This window comes from Boeremia exigua, assembly GCF_020726555.1.
Source record: "Boeremia exigua strain MPI-SDFR-AT-0100 chromosome Unknown C7974scaffold_16, whole genome shotgun sequence".
Classification (NCBI taxonomy): Eukaryota; Fungi; Ascomycota; class Dothideomycetes; order Pleosporales; family Didymellaceae; genus Boeremia; species Boeremia exigua.
Genome location: NW_025763533.1, coordinates 135,347 through 153,533, shown reverse-complemented (window position 1 = coordinate 153,533; position 18,187 = coordinate 135,347). Strand labels below are relative to the sequence as shown.

Genomic DNA, 18,187 nt, shown 5'->3' with positions numbered 1-18,187 from the left:
AGGTGTGTGTACCGCGCAGCTCTGGGTTCTCGGTGGAATCGAGGAAGGGAGATGTGGGTCTACAGCATTGGTTGTGGGTTACATGCAGTACATGGATACGATATCCCCGCAGCAAATCGCGGTGCGCATCAGGATGTGTGGGCTAGGACAGAGGGGGGGGGAGGGTGTAGATCTGTCTGCCCACGGGTGCCTTTTCTTGCGTGTGAAACTCAACGTTAATGTCCATGTTCCAGACAGACTAACAAGGCGAGCACACACCTCCCAACGCCACATCCCCAGGTCTACAAACCCATTCCACCTCCCTCCCCAGCTATCCACAACACACACTTTATAAGCCCCCCTGCTCAATACCACAAGTCCCCTTACAAAAAATAAAAAGCATCCCACCTCAGAACCAGCGCTAGACTTCCAAGTACCTCATGATCAGTGAATAGAGGCAGCTACCTAAAGTCTCTTTTTTATCTCTATCTCTACATAGCCTTGGTCTGTAGCGCTGCTACTGTTCCATTACTTCTGTAACCTAACCTCTGTGAGTGGTTAGGTGGTAGAATGGTACTGTAGATATAGAGAGGTCTGGGCTTTGTACTCCGTGTAGGTGTGCTGGAGTAGAGATGCGTTGGGGGGGAGGGGGGTTTCGTGGTTGTGTGGTGGTGTTGGAGGGGCAGAGGGGATGGGTGGGGTGGGGATGGCGAGGAATGAAGGATGAAGGATGGTGGGTTATGGAGGGGAGAGGGGAGAGGGGAGATGGGAGGGATGGGGGGTGGATGGTGAATAACCAATGATGAACGATAAACGATGAATGGTGAATGATGGACTGGATGGTGGATAGTGAACGATAAATGTTGGATGATGAACGATTGATGATGGATGGCTGGATGCATATACACTACCCCCCTGCTCCCACTCAGTCTCCCTCTCCATCGACAAGACACCCTGCTAAATCTACTTCTACAGCCCAACTAATTACACTTCCTCCCCCTGCATTCCCTTCCTTTCCGTCCACTCCCTTCCGACCCCCAACACCTTTTTCACGCACCCCGTCTGCTCGGCAACGAACACCTACTATCGTCCCGACTCGACTCTCCCCATCCTTCAGACCTCACACCTCCCATCCTCCTTTACTGTCTACGGCCAACCAACCCACTCCCTCCTCATAACCCTCCAAACCCTCACCTCTCCCGACCTCAAATCCCCCATCCGAAAACTCTCCGTCTTAACCTTCTTATGCTCGCGCCCCTGCTCCCAAACCCTAACCTTCTTCTTACTCCCATCCCACTCGACCACAACACCGACATGATCCGGCTTGCCCACATCAACCGCGTATTTCGCATGCATCGCGCCGGTTTTACCCTGGAACCGGGCGTTGCGGAAAGTCACGATGTCGCCGGGCCGGATCTCGTCGTGCGAGGTGGTGGATGCGTTGGCGAGGTTGGCGTACACGGGGGCGCCGTAGGCGCGGGTGGAGACGGGGAGGAGGGCGTCTTTGTGGGCCTTGAGGAGGTCGTCGACGAGGGCGTGCGGGGTGCCGGAGCCGACGACGGTGTTTTGGCGGGCTTCGGCGTCTTTGGCGATGCGCCGGCCGATGTGGTCGTGCGCGGCTTCGAGCTGGTCCGGGCGCAGGCGCGGGGGTGGGGGTTCCTGGCGCTGGTCGACCGAGGTGGCGGCCGGGTTGGCGGGGTCGAAGCGCGTGGAGATGATGGTTTGGGAGTAGTCCATGAAGAGCACCGAGACGAGCTTTTCGAGCACGCTGCCCGTGGACGACTCCTGCAGGTCGACGAGCACGTCCTTGCGCGTCTGCAGCGTGGGCGGCAGCATCTTCGGCTGCTCCCACCAGCGGCTCGCGGCGCCCAGGTCGATGTCGCCAGCCATGTAGTCCTGGCTGGCCTGGGGGCGCTGCTGGTCCATCGAGACGCGGCCCTGTAATGTGCGGCCCGCGTCGAGCGACTTGCGTCCTCCCATGGACGGTCGCGGCGGGGCTTCAGCTGGGGGCGAGAAGGGGGGCAGCGATGGGGGGAGCGATGGAGGAGGCGGGGCGTGCGGTGGCGGCGGCGGTGGAGCCCGCTCTTGGGGCAAAGGCGGGGGTGCATGCTGGTGCGGAGGAGGCGGCGGCGCATGCTGGTGCGGAGGCGCCTGGGGAGGCAGCGGCGGCGGCCGGTCGTGAGACTTCCTGGGCGCCGGTGCCGCGTACAGATCGTCGTCCGACGACTCCGCCTGCTGCGGGACTGGAGGAGCGGGCGGCATTGGCGGCGGCGGGCGATTCTGCGGCACGGGCGGCTGCGTCTGGGGCAGCGGCGGCATGCCCCTGGGGACCGGAGGCGCTTGAACGGGCGAGGCCGCCGAGTTGTACTTGTACGGATCATAATCATCTTCATCCTCGTCCTGCCGGGTCGGTGGTGGCACGGGCGGGAGCGGAGGCGCAGCGCGTGGCGCGTCCATTGATGGCCGGCTCGGGGGCTGCTGGGGCGGCGGCGGGGGAACTGCGCGAGGGGCGGTCGGAGGCAGTGGCGGAATTCCATGCGGAATTACGGGAGAACCAGCCAGAGTACTCGCGTCCAGGCTTGGCTCGCGGGCATGCGACCTCAGGGCATCCTTGTGGGTGTCGCCAGACGCAATGTCAGTATCGTAGTCGCCCTCGTAGTCGGTTTCGTGGTCGAGCTTCCTGATCGGCAGCTCGCGATGCGGTGCGGCGGTGGGCGGCGGAGGCGGAGGCAGGCGGGCAGAGGACGGCGAGCCGGGGGTTGAGGGGATGGGCGGGACACGGCGATCAGACGAGTCCGGACGCTCCTCTCCGTTGAAGTAGGAGGCTCGCTTTGAAGGCTGCGGCACAGGCGGCGGGCTTCGTGGGGACGCGAGTTGAGCACCGGCATCCGTCAGCTCGTCGCCCGACTCAGAGCCAGGCCCTGGCGAGGTGACGGTCGCTGGCAAAGGTGGAGGAGCAGGTCGTCCTAAATATATTAGCGGCTTAACAACCACGCCTGAACGCACATACTCGACACGCTCACAGTCATGACATACTCCGAAACCCCGTCGAAAGCCACGTAGGTCTTCGACACAGTTTCCGAGGATGGCAGCTGGAGCGGCGAGTGGACGGGCTTGCGAGGGATGAGATGCTTACTGTCTTGCGGGACGGGCGGCGCGCTCTCGGCGGTGGTTGTCCGTGAGATGGGCTGCGGGGTGATGTCTTCAACATCCGGAAGCTCATCGGCGGGGTGTGCGGCTGTCACGGGGTACTCGGGCTCGTCCTCCTTCTCAACAGCCAGCTGCTTGTGCTCCTGCTCCGGGCTCTTGACCGGCATGCCCGGCATGGCAAACATGGGGACGCGCTGCTGCGGCACGTGGGGCTCTTCGCTCTCCTCGACCTTCTTGTCGCCGGTCGACTTCTTCTTCTTCGGGGGGAGGCCGCCCATGGGGATGCCCCCAAACATGCCGGGCATGCCCATGCCGCCGCTCATCTTGGCCATGCGCTCGCGCAACTCCAGCTTGCGCCTAGTCTCGGCATCCATCTCGTCCTCCTCCTCTTCTTCTTCCTCTGCGACGTCCTCCTCGACGTCCGGCTCTGTGGGCGCAGCAGGGGCTCTTGTGGGCAGCGGGTGGCTGACGGCGCGCTTCTCATCGCCCTCGACGCTGGTGGAGTCGCCCTGGTCCTCGGTCTCGCCGGCGCCGGACTGGTCGGCGTCGTTGGCGTCGCTGAGGATCTCGCGCTCGTGGTGCTGCGAGTCGGGGGACTTGACGTCGTGCGGCGGCCGCGGCGGACGGCCGTGGTCGGTGGACGGGCGGGAGACAGAGCCGACGCTGACGACCTTCTCGAGCTCCGTGTCCTCGCTGTCCTCTGCCGGCCCCTCGTGCGACTCGATGCGCTTCTTCTGCACGGGCCTCTTCGGCTTCTCCTTGGGCTGCATGGCGGCGGCGGCGCGCTCGGCCTGCTCCTGCTGCTGCTTCTGCAGGAGGGCGATGCGCTCCTTCAGGCTGAGCTTGGGGCCCTCCTCCTCGGCGTCGTCCGGCTGGGCGTTGCCTGCGAGGCCGGACCGCTCGGCTGCGTCCTGGTCCTGCGCCTGGCGGTCGGCAATCTCCGGGTCCTCCTCACGGCGGTATGACTTGACCGGGGCCTCCTTGGGCGCCGGGACGTAGGCATTGCGGCTGGGCGGCGGGGCCACGAACGGGCGCTTGACAAAGGTGGGCGGCGGGGCGGCCGCCTTGTAGGGCTGCAGCGGCGAGGCGGCGGGCGAGTTGAAGGCGGCAATGCGGTCGCGGAAGGCGTTCGACTTGGCGGCGATGGGCGGCGGGGCCTTCTTGGGCGGGGGGCCTTTGGGGGCCGGGGCCTCGACAGGGGACTGCGTGTCTTGGGGGGACTTGACAGAGGACTGCGCGTCCTGGGGGGACTTGATAGACTGTGTGTCCTGGGGGGACTTGACCGACCGCGGCGAGGCGGGCGAGAGGACGGCCGGGTCGGGCTTGGAGGCGGCGGGCGGGACCTGCAGCGGCGGCGGCTGCGGCTTGGGGTCCTCGCGCGGCTTGGGGTCCTCGCGCTCGGGCTCGGGCTGTGCGACGACGGGCGTGGGCGGCGCGGGGTCGGCGGCGGGCGGCTCGAGCGGCTGGAAGCGCGAGGCCCGGTTGGGCCGCGGCGGCGGCTGCGGCTCGAAGCGCTCGACAAAGTTGCGCGGGAAGAGCCCGTCCTGCTTGTTGCCGGCGTCGTCGACGTACTCGCCCACGAACCAGTCGGCGTCCTCCTCCTCGGTGACGGTGATGATCTGGCCCGTGGAGAAGCTCAGGTCGTCGTCGTGGGGCGACGCGTAGTCGAAGACGGCCTTGACTTTGTACATGGCGGCGCCAATGCAGCTCGGGGGAGCCCTGGGAAGCAGCTACGGGGAGCAGCGACGGGTAGGCAGCTACAGAAGGCTCAGCGGGCGATGTCGGACGGCCGCCAACGCGGTGGTCGGGTGCGTGGTGCAGCTGCGGGAGCTGGCTGTGGCTGTGGCGGTGCGGGCGGCGGGCGGTGCCGAGGGACGCGGGGTCGGGCAATGGGCGGCGGCACCTGCACGGCGGAGTGTCTGGCCGTGAAGCTGCGCGCTCGATGGTGGTCGCGGTGAAGGCTGCAGGCTGCTGGCGGCGTGGGCTGCGGGTTGGTGCCGGGGTCGTCGTCATCTGCACGCCACGATGGCCCCTCCTGCATTTGCGCCCGACGCCGCGATTGGCTAGCCCTCCCCACTGCCGTTCGTGCACTGCCACCAGCCCATCCACCACGCACCGCCATGCCGCCCAAGTCTATACTGAAGAAGACGGCGCCCGCCGCGGAGCGCGAGGGCAAGCCCGTGAACCAGCGGCACCTCGACGTGGCCCTGCACCATGCCAACATCCTCGAGCAGCGCAAGGCCGTCGAGGCGCAGGTGCTCGACGCCGTCATGACACTGATGGAGTTTCCGACCTCGCCCCAGGCAGACCCCGCGCGGCCCTCGCCCGCCGACGCGCGCGCCTTCGAGGACGCCGTTGCGACGTTCCAGCCTGCCGACTACGACTCGCTGATCGAGGAGCGCAACATCGCCGACAAGTGCGGCTATGCGCTGTGTCCGCGCCCGAAGATGCGCGCGCGGTCGACGGCGCGCAAGCAGTTCGTCGACACGGACCGCGGCGTGGAGATTGTCGACCGCAAGGTGCTGGAGGTGTGGTGCTCGGACGACTGCGCCCGCCGCGCGCTGTACGTCAAGGTGCAGCTGAACGAGGAGCCGGCGTGGCTGCGCGCGGGCGGCGACCGGATTGAACTCATGGTCGACAACGCGCCAGAGCTGCACACCACGCTGCCCGTGCGGACGAAGCCTCAGGTTGTGCCAGTGGCAGTCAAGGCGGAGGATGAGGACGACATGGACGCGGCCTGGGCTGCCCACGACACCGCCGCCGCCGAGCTGGCACTAGAGCGCGGCGAGAAGCCGGGTGCGGTGGGCAAGGCAAACAGCAGCTTGGTTAAAGATACCATCACCGAACACGCGCCCAGCGCCACCCCGCCGCAACCGCCCACGCCCGCAGGCCCGACCATGGCCATCGAAGGCCACGTCCCGCGCCACAACCGGCCCAAGGACGAGGAGGAGGAGGACGACCCGCAGGACTGGGACAAGCACCTGCCGGGGTGAACAGGTTGCGAGTAGTCGATTACCTACTGCGCACGATTATTCTATTCCGCACCGTGCCAGACCCCTACAGAAGCATGGTCTGCACGCAAGACGTCGAGATCTGGAGTCATCTAGACATCTCGACAGCGACGCGGCGACAAGCAGCGTGCGATTGAAGTGGGGAAGGGGGCGAGAGGACGACACGCAGTTGCGTTGTCTCTGTACTACAATGTACCATACACACGTCGTCTCATATACCAATACCGATGCACATGGCTGAACTACACACGTCCTGTACTGCGTAATGTATAGGGCCTAAGTTGAACCTCGTATTTCGTAAGCTACCTGTGCATGTCCGCACGGACCACCTAAAAGTGAACCTCACCTCAAAATACTACACACCACCACCATCCATTGCGCCATGGCCCTCCGTCAGAGCGCATCGCCGACGGCGCACCTGCTGCGCAACTCGCGCCTCTTCTCGCTGCCCACGCCCCTGCCGCGGCCCGTCGTGGGCGAGACGTCGGGCGCAGGCGTCACCAAGGCCTCGGACTCGGCCACGCTGCCGTATCCCACGCACCAGGCCATCGCCACCACCAAGAGCTCGCTGGCCCGCGGCGACTGGGGCCTCAAGCGCAACCTGCCCGCGCGCTCGCGCATGCTGCAGACCAGCGACCCCGTGCTGCGCGTCACCCAGCTGGACACCATCGAGCACGTCACCGACTTCGACTCGGCCGCCGACCATGTGCGCACCCGCCAGAAGTGGGAGCAGATGGGCATCCCCATGATGAAGGGCCTGCAGCACCTGCAGGGCCGCGACATGACCGGCCCGCCGCCCACCAGCGCCTTCGAGACCCGCGACGACACCACCGCCTACAACACCACCGGCCTCGACCAGGCCGGTCTGTTCCTGCGCGCCCTGCGCGACAACATGCACGCCCGCACCAAGCAAGAGAAGCAGCTGCGCCGCCCGCTGCCCTTTGCGCCTCACCCGCCGCCGCCCGTCTCCGCCGACGTCCACAACACCCGCCGCTGGAAGCACCAGGGCCCGTGGCTGCCCAGCCAGAGCGCCGCCGAGTTCGTCGCCTACCTCGACCGCGAGCTCGCCAAGCACCGCGACGCCTTCTCCGCCCACCTGACCGAGTTCGCCAAGAACGAAATCTACACCACCCGCGCCGCCGCCGCCGCCCGCTCCGGCGACGTCCCGCCCATCGACCCGGCCGAGGCCGCCGCCTGGCAGTCCGCGCGCGAAGCCTCGTGGGCCGACATTTCCCCCGCCGACATCGCCGCCACCATCCGCGCCCTGCGCGTCGAAACCGCAAACAACCCCATCTCCTCGCGCCTGGTCCAGCGCCTCATCATCCCCTTCCTGCGCCTCCCCACCCTCCGCCTCAAGCACCGCTCGTACCAGCAAAACGCCACGGGCGGCGACTTTGCCCGCTTCGCCTTCGACTCCGAGACCGCGCCGCTGTCCACCCACCCCTCCGCCGGCCTGACCTACCTGCGCACCCGCGCCCACGTGTCCTCGCACCCCCTACTCGGCCCGCAGGCCCGCCCGCCCCCCGTCGCCGCGCGTGTTCTCCAGCCGCGCGTCACCGCGCACGGCAAAGAAGCGTATGCCCGCCTGGGTGTCGCGGGCTTCGTTGCAAACGACCAGCTGCGCGCAGACCCCAGCGCGAAATCCAGAGTCCCCGCCCGCGACGTCGAGACGCTCGACACCGAGACCCCCGGCGGACGGAAATTGTTCGTCTCGCCGCTCTACGGCGCCGTGAGGAACGACGGCCGCGTCGCGCTGAAGTTGCTCAGGGCGCAGGGCGCGGAGGTCGCGGTTGCGAGGGGCGAGATGGAGGATCGGCCGCCTGTGCGCGATGCGCGTGGGTCCGATGGCGGGAGGGGGTTCGAGGGTTTGCTGGGGAGGAATGGGGGGGGGAGGAAGTGGAAACTCAGGGGAAGGGAGGAGAGTGAGGGAGAGGAGGGGAGGAGCGTGTTGGGTGAGGGGAGCGCGCAGGGTAGGGAGTTTTCAAGGCTCATGGGTATGGACGGTGGGAGTGAGGGTGCGCTGCGGTAGAGCCTGCGGGAGAACCTGCGGTGGAGCTGCGGTAGGAGCTGCGGTGGAGCTGCGGTAGGAGCTGCGGTAGGAGCTGCGGTACACTCTGCTCCACCCCGCGCTGCACTCCACCCCATCCCGTCGCTCGATATATCTTCCTCCACACGCACGCTATATGTATGTATATGTACCATAGAAACCCGCTGCGCGCCCCCGCGCGCTGATACGCATCGCAATCCCGCCAGCCCGCAGTCAGTGAGTGACTCCCAACGCCTCCACACCACGCCCACGCCCCCGCTTCACCGCATCGATGCAGTGTCACTCGCTACAGCCGCTGCCCAGCTGCCCTCCGCCCTCCGCCCTCCGCGTCTCAGTCTCCACGCCCCCATCCCACCACCCCAGTCCTCAGTCCTTAGTCCACGCCACCCGCCTCCTGCTCTCCCTCGCGTTCCACGAACATCCAGCCATCCATCCATCATCCGCGGCGCCAGGACCCGCGTTCCTCTATCGATAGACCACCCATTCTCTACTCCACAATCCGCAGTCCACGGCTTGAAGGGACGCGTCCAGTGCGCTGTGCTTTGTGGGTCTTGCTCTTTGGGCAGGGTGGGAGGTGTGAGGCAGGGTGTGAGGTGTGAGGTGCTGGGGATTCGGTTGGGACTGGGTGGGTTGGGTATGCGCGAGTGGTTGGGGGGTGGAGACTGGAGACGCTTGGGGAAGGGGGTGGCGTGAGGGGGGGGTGGAGTGTGGGGTTCTGTGTACCAGGATGGTGAGGCGGTGGGTGATTTGGGTGGTGCTGGAGGTTGCTGGGGTTGGGGTGGTGGTGTGGTGGAGGGGGGCTGGGTTGTTGGATGGGGGGGGTGGGGTTTTGATGGCGTGTGGTTGTGTGTGACAGGGATGGGATTTGCGAGTATGGCTAACGACTAATTATAACTATTGCGTGTCGTGATAATAGGCGCTTTGTGTAGCTGTCTGTGTGTCTGTACGATCCATCACGATCGCAATTCAACCCAAGCTCAGCTCAGAAAGGTAACTCCCGTCTCCTTCTCGCGCCCTACAATCTGCAAGAATAATCCTAAGTGGAGCTACTTACATGAGTCGACATGTTACAAGCGCGTGGAGACTCTTACAGGTGAGACTCCTTCGGTTCTTCGGTAAGGGTGAGTGTGGTATGTTCAGGTTTTCTTCCTAGCTGCGAAAAGATCTTAATCCTGACTTTAATATGTCTTTGGATTCGCCGTTCACATTCGCCATCACGGCACGCATGCCGGGGCTCGTGATGATTTGCTGTGCTGCATGCACATCAAAAGCAATTCTATGCATGACAAGAATGCACCTACTTGCAAGTTTAGAAGGTTATACTAACTTAGGTAAATAGCTAGTATATATTACAAGGCTATAAAAGGAAAGATATGTACTTATTAATAAAACTACTGCACGCATTATATACAACCTACCAACTAACACCTGCATGCCTGCAGGTGAGGGGGCCTAGGCCTTCCCACACGGTGTTCTAATTATAAGGAAGGGGGGGGGGGGGGGGGGGGGGGGGGGGGGGCGGGGGTCTGCACATATCGCCAACGACTATACATACAGTGACGCTTAAGCAGGAAGCAGCCAGTAGTGCAGGAAGCAGGGAGCACAGCTCCAAGCGCTGGTGGGTGGCGTGAGACACGAACTCGACCTCGACCTCGATCCTGCTTCTAGGTTTCAACGACCCAATGGCCCGATGCTGTTCAGACCGGGCCATGCGGCACCGCGGGTTGCGCGTCTGGTCATGGTCACTGCCCGGGTGGGAAGCGACTGCGGCAAACTCAGGTACCTAACCTGAGGAGAGATGGGTTAACACGCACAACAAAGAAGCTAAAATACCAATAGAAACACACGATTGTAAAGAAAATTTATCTTTACAATACGATCGTTAGCCTGACAAGTGTCTGAGAATCGAGGATATGAGCGGGCAAACCCATACCATCGGCCAGAATCCTCAACTCCAGTGGCCAAGTAAGAAACAAAATCGATCTGAATGAGCGCTATCCGTTGCTCACTCATGCCTGGGTCTTTCAAGAGCGGTTGTTAGCCACGCGACTACTCCAGTGTAATTATGGCGAGTTCTCATACGGGTGCCTAGAGTCCTGGAAGTGCGAATGTCGGTCTAACTTAGCGCCCCATCCCTCGACCAGGGTGTTGCGCACGCTACTTTTCTGGGGAACCGACACATCATACTGCATGGATCAAACAGCATTCAATCCCAGGGAGCTCAGGGTAGTTGGAAGCGATCTGTACTCTATTATTGGCGCACTTTGACACAACAGTACATGGAACTGGGTATTACTGAGTCGGCCGATGTGTTAGGTAAATATCTAGTGTTGGCTACACAGAACCTCGATGCAAAGCTGTGTGCAGGACGCTGACTAACGAGGTATCCTACCCATCCTGGCTCCTAATGTTGATTGCCAGTGCTCTATACTTGCCTGCTACTCTCTTTCCTAATTAGTTTGTAGCATAACACATGCAGCTTTCGAAAGCCAACATTGACAACTTACCCCTGCAAAGCAACGAAGTCATGAAAAGGTGGAACACGATTTTTGGCTACTCCCATCATAGATGCAGTAGATGTTCTTACAGTTCAGAACTTCACAGCTGTTCCGCCACGGCCACCGAACCAATTTTAACCAAGAACGCATGTGCGTTCAGGGTTTCCACCTCTGACTAAAGGGCACGTGTTCCAGTTCGCAGTCTGAAGTTTGTCCAGAAAGGTGTGCGTGAACGCGTACGGCAGCGAATTTTGTATCCCACAGCTTTTTGAACCCAATCTTCATTGCCTCTGCTCGCATCGTTTGAGCCCATATGCTTCTATCATACCTGATGTCACGATTGTACCCGTCTGGTACGTCATGAAGACAGAGACTCGTGTCTAGAGTTCGACCGCTGGGTTCCTTCTGTTCGTCGATCTTACTCTCCAACTCGGTGACAAAATTGATAGCGACATCTAGGGGTACTCGAAGGACATCAAGGCCCGTGGTATCGGATCTGTCGATGGGCAGAGCGAATGGTTTGAGACGATCCAGAGTAACTTGGACACCGGTGCTGGTTGGATTTGTGCCGGTAGCAATGGCCAGCACAGTCTGCGTACTCGCTACTTCGCGAAGACTGACGAAGCCATCTGGTCCACATCCAACTTTTTCAACCCGATCGCATACCAGGATAACAGCTGAGAGAAGAGGATGCACCAAATAGTTATCCATATCCATTGAGATGTGCTGTGCCTGGGCACAGAGTGATGAATGTGCCTTCAAGATCTCTGGTAGGCTTGTTGGACCTGTCCCTGCAACTCGAACAGGCGCTGCAAAGAAATGGCCAAATTCGATATTCGGGTGAACAGAGCTTCGATGCCACTCTTCATATATAGCTGCAAAAACACCACCAGACATGCACAACTTCTCAGGGGCATCAGGAGCACCTGTTTGCGCAGACTGAAGCCAATAGAATGTTGTAGGTTTATTACACAGTTGTTTGGCTATGTCGCCGCCTACTATGCCTTCAACGTCACGAAGGACAACTCGATAGGAGTCATTCGTGGTCCAGATTACTTTCTGCAACCAGCGGAAGTGGGCCTCTCTCTGGAAGTCCCATGATCGTTCTAGGTCTTCGAGGATCAGCGATTCTGGCAGCTGGTCGAAAACGATTGCGGGATTGCGCCATGGGCTGTCTGCCCATGAATGTGTCGTCGACATTGTTCGTGTATTCCAGACAAGATCGAGGATGGTGGCGATGTCTCGTGCGATCAGGAGAGTTCGAGAAGATGAGAAGCAAGATCAAACTCTTCGGCAGGTTGAGTGAGCACTAAATTTTCACCTTGGTATGCCAATAATGGTAACCTTGACGAGTACCATGGTTCTCACAGTTTAGGGACGGAATCGTACGTTTGTGCTATTCGACAGTGGGAGAAGGAGAATTTGCGTTCGTAGACTGCATTTTAGCACTGAGTGTCAATACGGTAGTCAGAATGGGTTTGCGCTTGACGCACAAATCGGGCGATGGATTGCCGCTGTCCTGGTGTAGGTATCTTCAAGGGGCGTTCCTGTGACTCAGCTGCGGCTTGGCACTAGAGCCTCATGACCTCAGCCAGCCTCACAACATGATGAGACAGCGTCTCCTACGCACCTAAGAGACCAATTTGACGCGCCGACAAGCTTTCTTACGATCGTGATAATAGTGTTATTAATTCCACATTCATCAGCGATCTCACCTATGAAGGGCACAAACGTTTTACGCTCTCACCTTTTGCCACCGCGAGATGTCGAGAAACAGACCTGACCCTTCGACGAGCCTTCGCACCTGAATGTGGTGCTATTGTTGCTGTTCCGTATCTGCAAACAAGACTCGTCTATCGGTTACGATTAGGTACACCTTTTCGTCAGGAATCAAAATCTAGAATCCCAGAACCGAGTTGCCCGATTTCGACCCGGATATCTCAACAACTGCGGCTCTCACGATGTCTTCTCGCATTGCGCGATTGATCTATACATCAAGGGCTTTTCGATAGGCCAGCAACGAGCTGATTTTGATGCATGTTTGTGGAGATGTTAGGGGGACGCAATCGGCCATCATGTGAGACCTCAAAGCGCCAAGCCTCATCATGTGCCCAATCAGATTGACCTCTTGGATTGTCCGCGTCATTTCGAGCAACGACTGCCCATACCGTAGCTGTCCAGCTCGGTGATTCTGGTTGTGCCCTGATGGAAGGCGTGCGCTGAATGCATGGACAAGGTGATCGTCATCCTGAGTGCCTCGCAACACTGGCTCGCAGAACATCACCTTGGCGCTGTCTCGCTTCATCAAGCGCTAGCTCCGTCTAAGCTTAGTGCCCGCCATGTTGAGCTTGATCGACTTGATCGACTCCAGCAAAACCCCTCACTGGTTACACTTCTCGCACATCGCTGCACATGTCTGTCTGCACCGCAGTATGTTGGCCAGCAAATCTTGTGCGCCGATCTTACGATGAGCATCGGGCAATATGATTCTTTGAATGGTTGCTATACGTTCGTTGTTGATCCGCTAGTCTAGGGCGTATGCAGAGTTCAGCTCACAACGGAGGCGGAAGCCTCTGGCGTACGCCGCTGGCATCCAGCTGGTACCAGAATGCCGTCCGTTCCTTCTAAAGACTTCTTTCTCTTTTACCACTGGGCCATCAAGGAATAAGTAGGGCTTGACTGACCCATTGACATCGCTCATAAGGCCCCAAAGGAAGTTCTGAGTCGAGTGCTACACCGAATCGTTGAAGTACACGAGCTTGCACCGAGTAAAGATGCAGCGTACCACCGACCTGACGAGACGTCGAGCAGAGTTCGACAAAAGTCCCGACATTGATCTCCAAAAATTATGGGATAAGGCGAAGGTTTCATAGGTCTTTGCAAGCCTTCAGAACATGCAGCTTACTACCCCTACAGGAAGATTTCGAAAGGGAAACCAGAATGACACTTGACGATACCTTCTCCGTCAGCGACATACCGGACAAGATCAAAGCAGTGAATGCAATGCCAGAACCCGAAGACGATGAAACCGGAACAGAAAAGTCCTCTGGCATATCCAAGAAAGCCATTGCCAAGGATGTCTTCCAACGAGCTAAGACCATCTTTGCCAAAGTTTTCAAAGTGATTTGGAACTTCTCAGAGTTCTTCTTGCCTGCAGCTGAACAAATACCTATCGTGGGCGCAGGCGTTTCATTTTTAGCCAAGGCCATTGACCTGCTCATCCAGACGACGAGGAACTATCGTGACATCTTCCTCAAAGCCGCTCAGCTCTTTGAACAGGTGGGGTTCTTTTCCATACGATTTGAGATGCTGATGGAAGCTGAGAGTGCCGGCGCGGAATTGCATCCCAAATTCGTAAGTGCCTTGCTATCATGTGAGCACAAGATCCCCATCACCTTTATCGCTAAGAATAGGCGTACAAACACTAACGGTAACCTTGTTGGACACCACAGCGCCAGTTCCTCCATCGCATCATGACACAGGCTGTCAGCTGTATTGCGCTTTACATCCGGTTGACCAACGAGGCTAAAGGCAGTGTGGACAACGGGTCGACTCGCGAAATGATCAAACGCAAGTTCAAATCTGGAACTCACGTAACCATGCGATTCTTCCACATAATGGCAACAGGATACGACGGGGATATGGGCGCCCGTACGGCAGAGCTCCAAAAGCTAATCGAAGAAGAAGGCAGGCTGTCGAGTGCCCTCATTCTAGCATCCGTCCTCAAGATCCACAAGGACGTGGGTACCATCAACACCTCTGTCAACACAATTTCGGGCAAACTGAGTCACGTTCACGAGATGATCATGGAGTACAGTACCTCGCTCGGACCAAGCCGTGTGGATCAACTCAAGACGTTGTTCTGTATCGCTAATGAGCCTTAGAATGATGCTTTCCGTGCTATTGCAGAGCGTCGTATACCCGGAACAGGTGTATGGCTCCTAGAGCACGACGGTTTCAACGCCTGGGTAGCTGCTCAGGATGATTCCCGTCACATATTTGCTGTCGAGGCCGGGTCGAACTTTGGAAAAACATATCTGGCAACCATCGGGATCGCCCATCTTCACGAGCGGACGCTGCGTACCAATGCAAAGTCGTCTATTGCCTTTTACTACTTCGACAAAGCATGAAAGATCTAACAGCAGCTGCGATCATCAGGGCCATCGCGTATCAAATCTGCACACACAATTCACAGTTCTCGGATCTCGCTTTGCCCATCATGAAAGAATTCGATGGTCGAAAATCAAACGCTGTTTCTGGCCTGGCTATCAATCTCTGGACTAGCCTCATCGTCAATGTATCGGCCGAGCTTGCAGGCTCAACCTTCTTCGTTGTTCTCGACGGATTGGAGTTACTCTCCACGGAGCAGCTTCACGTCATTTCCAGAGCGGTTACAAGCTTGGAAATGGCAAATCGGAACCTACGCATATTGCTGACAGGCAACGCTAGCTCTTTAGAGTTTGTTGCGCGCTATGCTGGCACCTCTTTCTCCAAGGTTGTCCTTGACACAGCGTACCCTAATCGAAGCGACATCACCCTCGTGACTGAAGCTGGGCTCGCTCGCTGCGACTTCTTCTCAGATGGACTAGATAGTCCCGAGCTGCTGGAGTGCATGGCCTCTGTCCGCAACCGCCTAGTTCAAGCCGTAGCCGGCGATTACTATCTCCTGCTCTCGCAAATACGCGAGATCCGACACTTAGCGTCCATGGGTGAGATCAATCGAGTGCTGAGCCGGACGAGCTATGACCGGGAGGCAATCATAAAGCGGAATCTGTCCAATCTCGCAGTCACGGTGTCCAAGACAGAGCTTACGAACTTGAGAGATGCGCTCCACCTTTTGGCTGTTCTGGACATACTAGGTGCGCCGATGCCGCACATTACTGTTATCTCACAGTATCTGGCCAGCGGGAAAGCCTCAGCTTCCACCAGAACAAGTATTCAGTCTGCGTATTCAGGACTGGTCGCCACTGATGCTCAGGGCTGCCTCTCGCTTGCAACGGACGAAATGACTTCGCTCTTGCTACCGGAATCGACCAAGTCCCAAGCAACCATCAGTTCAGCCCATGGTCTGAAGGATCAGCAAATCAATGCTATTAGACAATTCTTAAGTGCCACCTTCAATCAAAACACTCTCGACGAGCTCGGCATAGATGACGGCTTTTTCGAGTCACGTTCGCGCCTCAGTAGCCTATCGAGCTTCACGGTAGAGCGCAATTATGCCATGGGTAATATAGCATTTCGCTTCATGGAATGCTTGTCCGAGCTATCGACCACGCAACGCAATTCTAACAGCCACCCGCTGTACAGCATCTCCGCCTTTGCGAGACAGATTCTACCCAGACTTATACACCATATTGACGCATCCCGGCTCGAGGATGGTATTGCAGTCGATCTTGGCACCGAAATAGCACGTTTGTTCTTTGACGACGGAATTTTTGAGCTGTTCTGGCCGGTGGAGGCTCTGTCGCAAAACCAAACTATCTGGGGGGAGAACGGGCAATACTTTAACGCTGTATATGATCTCATCAAACACCCAGATGTCATTCAACGTCTCAAAGGTCAACAGTGGAGTGTGACCTTCGCGTCAGAGCTGCAAAACATGTCCAAAGCAAGCGACTTGAAAGTGGCTGCCAGTAAAATGATCGCCCAGAGATGGTTGCTTAGCAAGTTATTCTGGACATCAAACGAGATTCGTCTATTTATTTTATGGTTCTCAACCATCCCGGAACTAGATCTCGAGGAGAAAAATGTAGTCGAAGAGTCGTATTACGAGTCAAGAACGACGGGCTGGTTCACACCACCAAACTGGAGGAAGATCGAAGCATGGGTGACAAAGAACATTCCGATCAACGACCCCGTCACCTTTGATATACAAAAGGCTGCGATCCTTCTCACCCTAGATGCCACAAACAGCACTCCTTCTGAGCTTCTCGATCCGCATTGCAAAACCGACTGGCGCGCCAATGTATGGTTTGCCGAAGCAACATCCAGGACTAGCTGCAGTGCTGCGTTTGACGAAGTCGATCGCTGTTTGGATGCTCTTCTTGGGTTCGACATCGATCAAGCGACTACAACGAGAGTCTACGACTGCTTCCTGGACTGGATAGCACACTGGGGCAATGACTCCAGGAAGCTACAAATCAGAGTGAAGATGATTGAACTAAACAAACAAAGGCCGGATAGCTTGTCTACAAGTATGTGGGCAAACACCATGGTGGCTGCTTTCCACGCACAGAAGTTTGACGGCGGTTTCGACTTCTTCCAGGCACAATACCAAGCCAGAAAGAATAAGATCCTGGAGACATTTGTCCGTCAGGCCTCGTACAACTATCTGCATCTCGCACTCAGTCGAACGCTAGGTGGCGACTCAGAAAGCAGGCGTCTCCAATTTCTTCAAGGTTTATATCAAGAAGCCATCGCGCTATGTGACAGCATCGAGATGATGCCCCCCCAGGAGATCCATATCGCGCGGGTCAGGCTCACTTTCTGGCTCGGTCGCCTCTTCTTTCTCTCGAAGGACGTAAACAGGCTCCGTGAAGCGATTGCACTCTGGGAAAGCTTGTTGAAAGACTTCTTGCACAAGCCTTCGACCAGAGATCTCGACGTACTACTTCCTATCACAGTGCACCTCTGCTCTGCCTACCTGCAGGTTGTATCGCAAGGAAATACAGGACTCGAGGCCGATCAGATAATGTCGCAGTTGACAAAACTGCACGACGTGGCCCGGTTCTCGCAGAAACCTATCGCACTCAAGCTTCATTTTCGTGTGTCGTTGTGCCTTGCTCGTATCTACGTCGGACGCAACGAACGTGCAAAAGCGCGCGAAATCCTCCAAGAACACGCCGACTCGGCCTTTGCCATGCTGACTCAGCAAAACAACAGACCGTTATTCAGCGTTGGCTGGCTATATCTAGCATCTATCCTTACAACACTAGACGAGGACGAAGAGCGAGAGAAGTGGGCGTGGTCCAAGGTCAAGCCGTATCAGCCGATGCGGTGGTCAGACAAGGATTACTACAAATGGTCAAGTAATCGCGGCGAAAATCCTCCTCTGGAAGCCGCCGTGAAGCAGAAGATCGAAGCGATCAAGATAGGCGAAGAGTACGCTGTCTATGACGGTATACTCGAAACCCACGTCTCTACCAAACCACCAGACGACTTCTACCTACCGTCATATGCGACAATGTTCTGTGACGCCCGCGGCTGCCGCGCTGAGAAAACAGACGCCCCAGACGAGTCCACAAGCCTCGGCACCGAGCCATTGCAGATCCCCGCGGGCATACTCTTTAACGGCAATTTCCCACCCGCCCAGTATGGCAATCCGCAGGGACGCACCGCATTTAGGGTGTGTAGGGATTGCATGCTTTCCAAGACGTGCGTGACGTGTTATTCGCGGCTCGAGGCGGGATTGCTGCCGCCTACGGGTTGCGACCAGAGCCATAGTGCTTTGATCGTACCCGAATCGTATAGCTGGGATGATGATGCTTATGAATTCCTTTACT

General features: G+C 58.2%; 5 protein-coding genes across 5 annotated transcripts; 3 read left to right on the top strand and 2 right to left on the bottom strand.

Annotated features, from left to right (window-relative positions):
- Positions 1-1,023: 1,023 nt before the first annotated feature.
- Positions 1,024-3,687, bottom strand: C7974DRAFT_85704 (uncharacterized protein). The gene is made up of 3 exons (XM_046147399.1): positions 3,424-3,687; positions 3,116-3,323; positions 1,024-2,945 (listed from the first exon to the last, which is right to left on the bottom strand). Exons 2-3 carry the CDS (start codon positions 3,312-3,314, stop codon positions 1,126-1,128), a joined length of 2,019 nt encoding a protein of 672 aa, XP_045990875.1. The 5' UTR covers positions 3,315-3,323; positions 3,424-3,687; the 3' UTR covers positions 1,024-1,125.
- A 1,548-nt stretch (positions 3,688-5,235) lies between these two features.
- On the top strand, positions 5,236-6,322 carry C7974DRAFT_85694 (Rtr1/RPAP2 family-domain-containing protein). Its single transcript, XM_046147398.1, has one exon. It carries the CDS (start codon positions 5,250-5,252, stop codon positions 6,120-6,122), a length of 873 nt encoding a protein of 290 aa, XP_045990874.1. The 5' UTR covers positions 5,236-5,249; the 3' UTR covers positions 6,123-6,322.
- A 200-nt stretch (positions 6,323-6,522) lies between these two features.
- Positions 6,523-8,880, top strand: C7974DRAFT_381327 (mitochondrial ribosomal protein subunit-domain-containing protein; the record flags this gene model as incomplete). The annotated part of the gene is made up of 2 exons (XM_046140581.1): positions 6,523-8,155; positions 8,345-8,880. The coding sequence occupies 2 exons, from the start codon at positions 6,523-6,525 to the stop codon at positions 8,878-8,880; spliced, it is 2,169 nt and encodes a 722-aa protein (XP_045990873.1).
- A 1,536-nt stretch (positions 8,881-10,416) lies between these two features.
- On the bottom strand, positions 10,417-12,202 carry C7974DRAFT_406397 (uncharacterized protein). Its single transcript, XM_046143141.1, has one exon. The coding sequence runs from the start codon at positions 11,883-11,885 to the stop codon at positions 10,842-10,844; it is 1,044 nt and encodes a 347-aa protein (XP_045990872.1). The 5' UTR covers positions 11,886-12,202; the 3' UTR covers positions 10,417-10,841.
- A 1,137-nt stretch (positions 12,203-13,339) lies between these two features.
- On the top strand, positions 13,340-14,690 carry C7974DRAFT_85673 (uncharacterized protein). Its single transcript, XM_046147397.1, has 3 exons — positions 13,340-13,549; positions 13,602-14,039; positions 14,138-14,690. Exons 1-3 carry the CDS (start codon positions 13,460-13,462, stop codon positions 14,567-14,569), a joined length of 960 nt encoding a protein of 319 aa, XP_045990871.1. The 5' UTR covers positions 13,340-13,459; the 3' UTR covers positions 14,570-14,690.
- The last annotated feature ends 3,497 nt before the right edge of the window (positions 14,691-18,187 follow it).

What these genes read in the sequence shown, in the direction of transcription:
- C7974DRAFT_85704 (XM_046147399.1), bottom strand. Translation starts at nt 3,314, where the DNA reads ATGTTTGCCATGCCGGGCATGCCGGTCAAGAGCCCGGAGCAGGAGCAC. An exon ending in GCCGCCCGTCCCGCAAGACA is followed by an intron (nt 2,946 to 3,115) that starts GTAAGCATCTCA and finishes TAATATATTTAG; the next exon opens with GACGACCTGCTCCTCCACCT.
- C7974DRAFT_85673 (XM_046147397.1), top strand. Translation starts at nt 13,460, where the DNA reads ATGCAGCGTACCACCGACCTGACGAGACGTCGAGCAGAGTTCGACAAA. An exon ending in AATTATGGGATAAGGCGAAG is followed by an intron (nt 13,550 to 13,601) that starts GTTTCATAGGTC and finishes CTACCCCTACAG; the next exon opens with GAAGATTTCGAAAGGGAAAC. An exon ending in CGGAATTGCATCCCAAATTC is followed by an intron (nt 14,040 to 14,137) that starts GTAAGTGCCTTG and finishes TGGACACCACAG; the next exon opens with CGCCAGTTCCTCCATCGCAT.
- C7974DRAFT_85694 (XM_046147398.1), top strand. Translation starts at nt 5,250, where the DNA reads ATGCCGCCCAAGTCTATACTGAAGAAGACGGCGCCCGCCGCGGAGCGC.
- C7974DRAFT_406397 (XM_046143141.1), bottom strand. Translation starts at nt 11,885, where the DNA reads ATGTCGACGACACATTCATGGGCAGACAGCCCATGGCGCAATCCCGCA.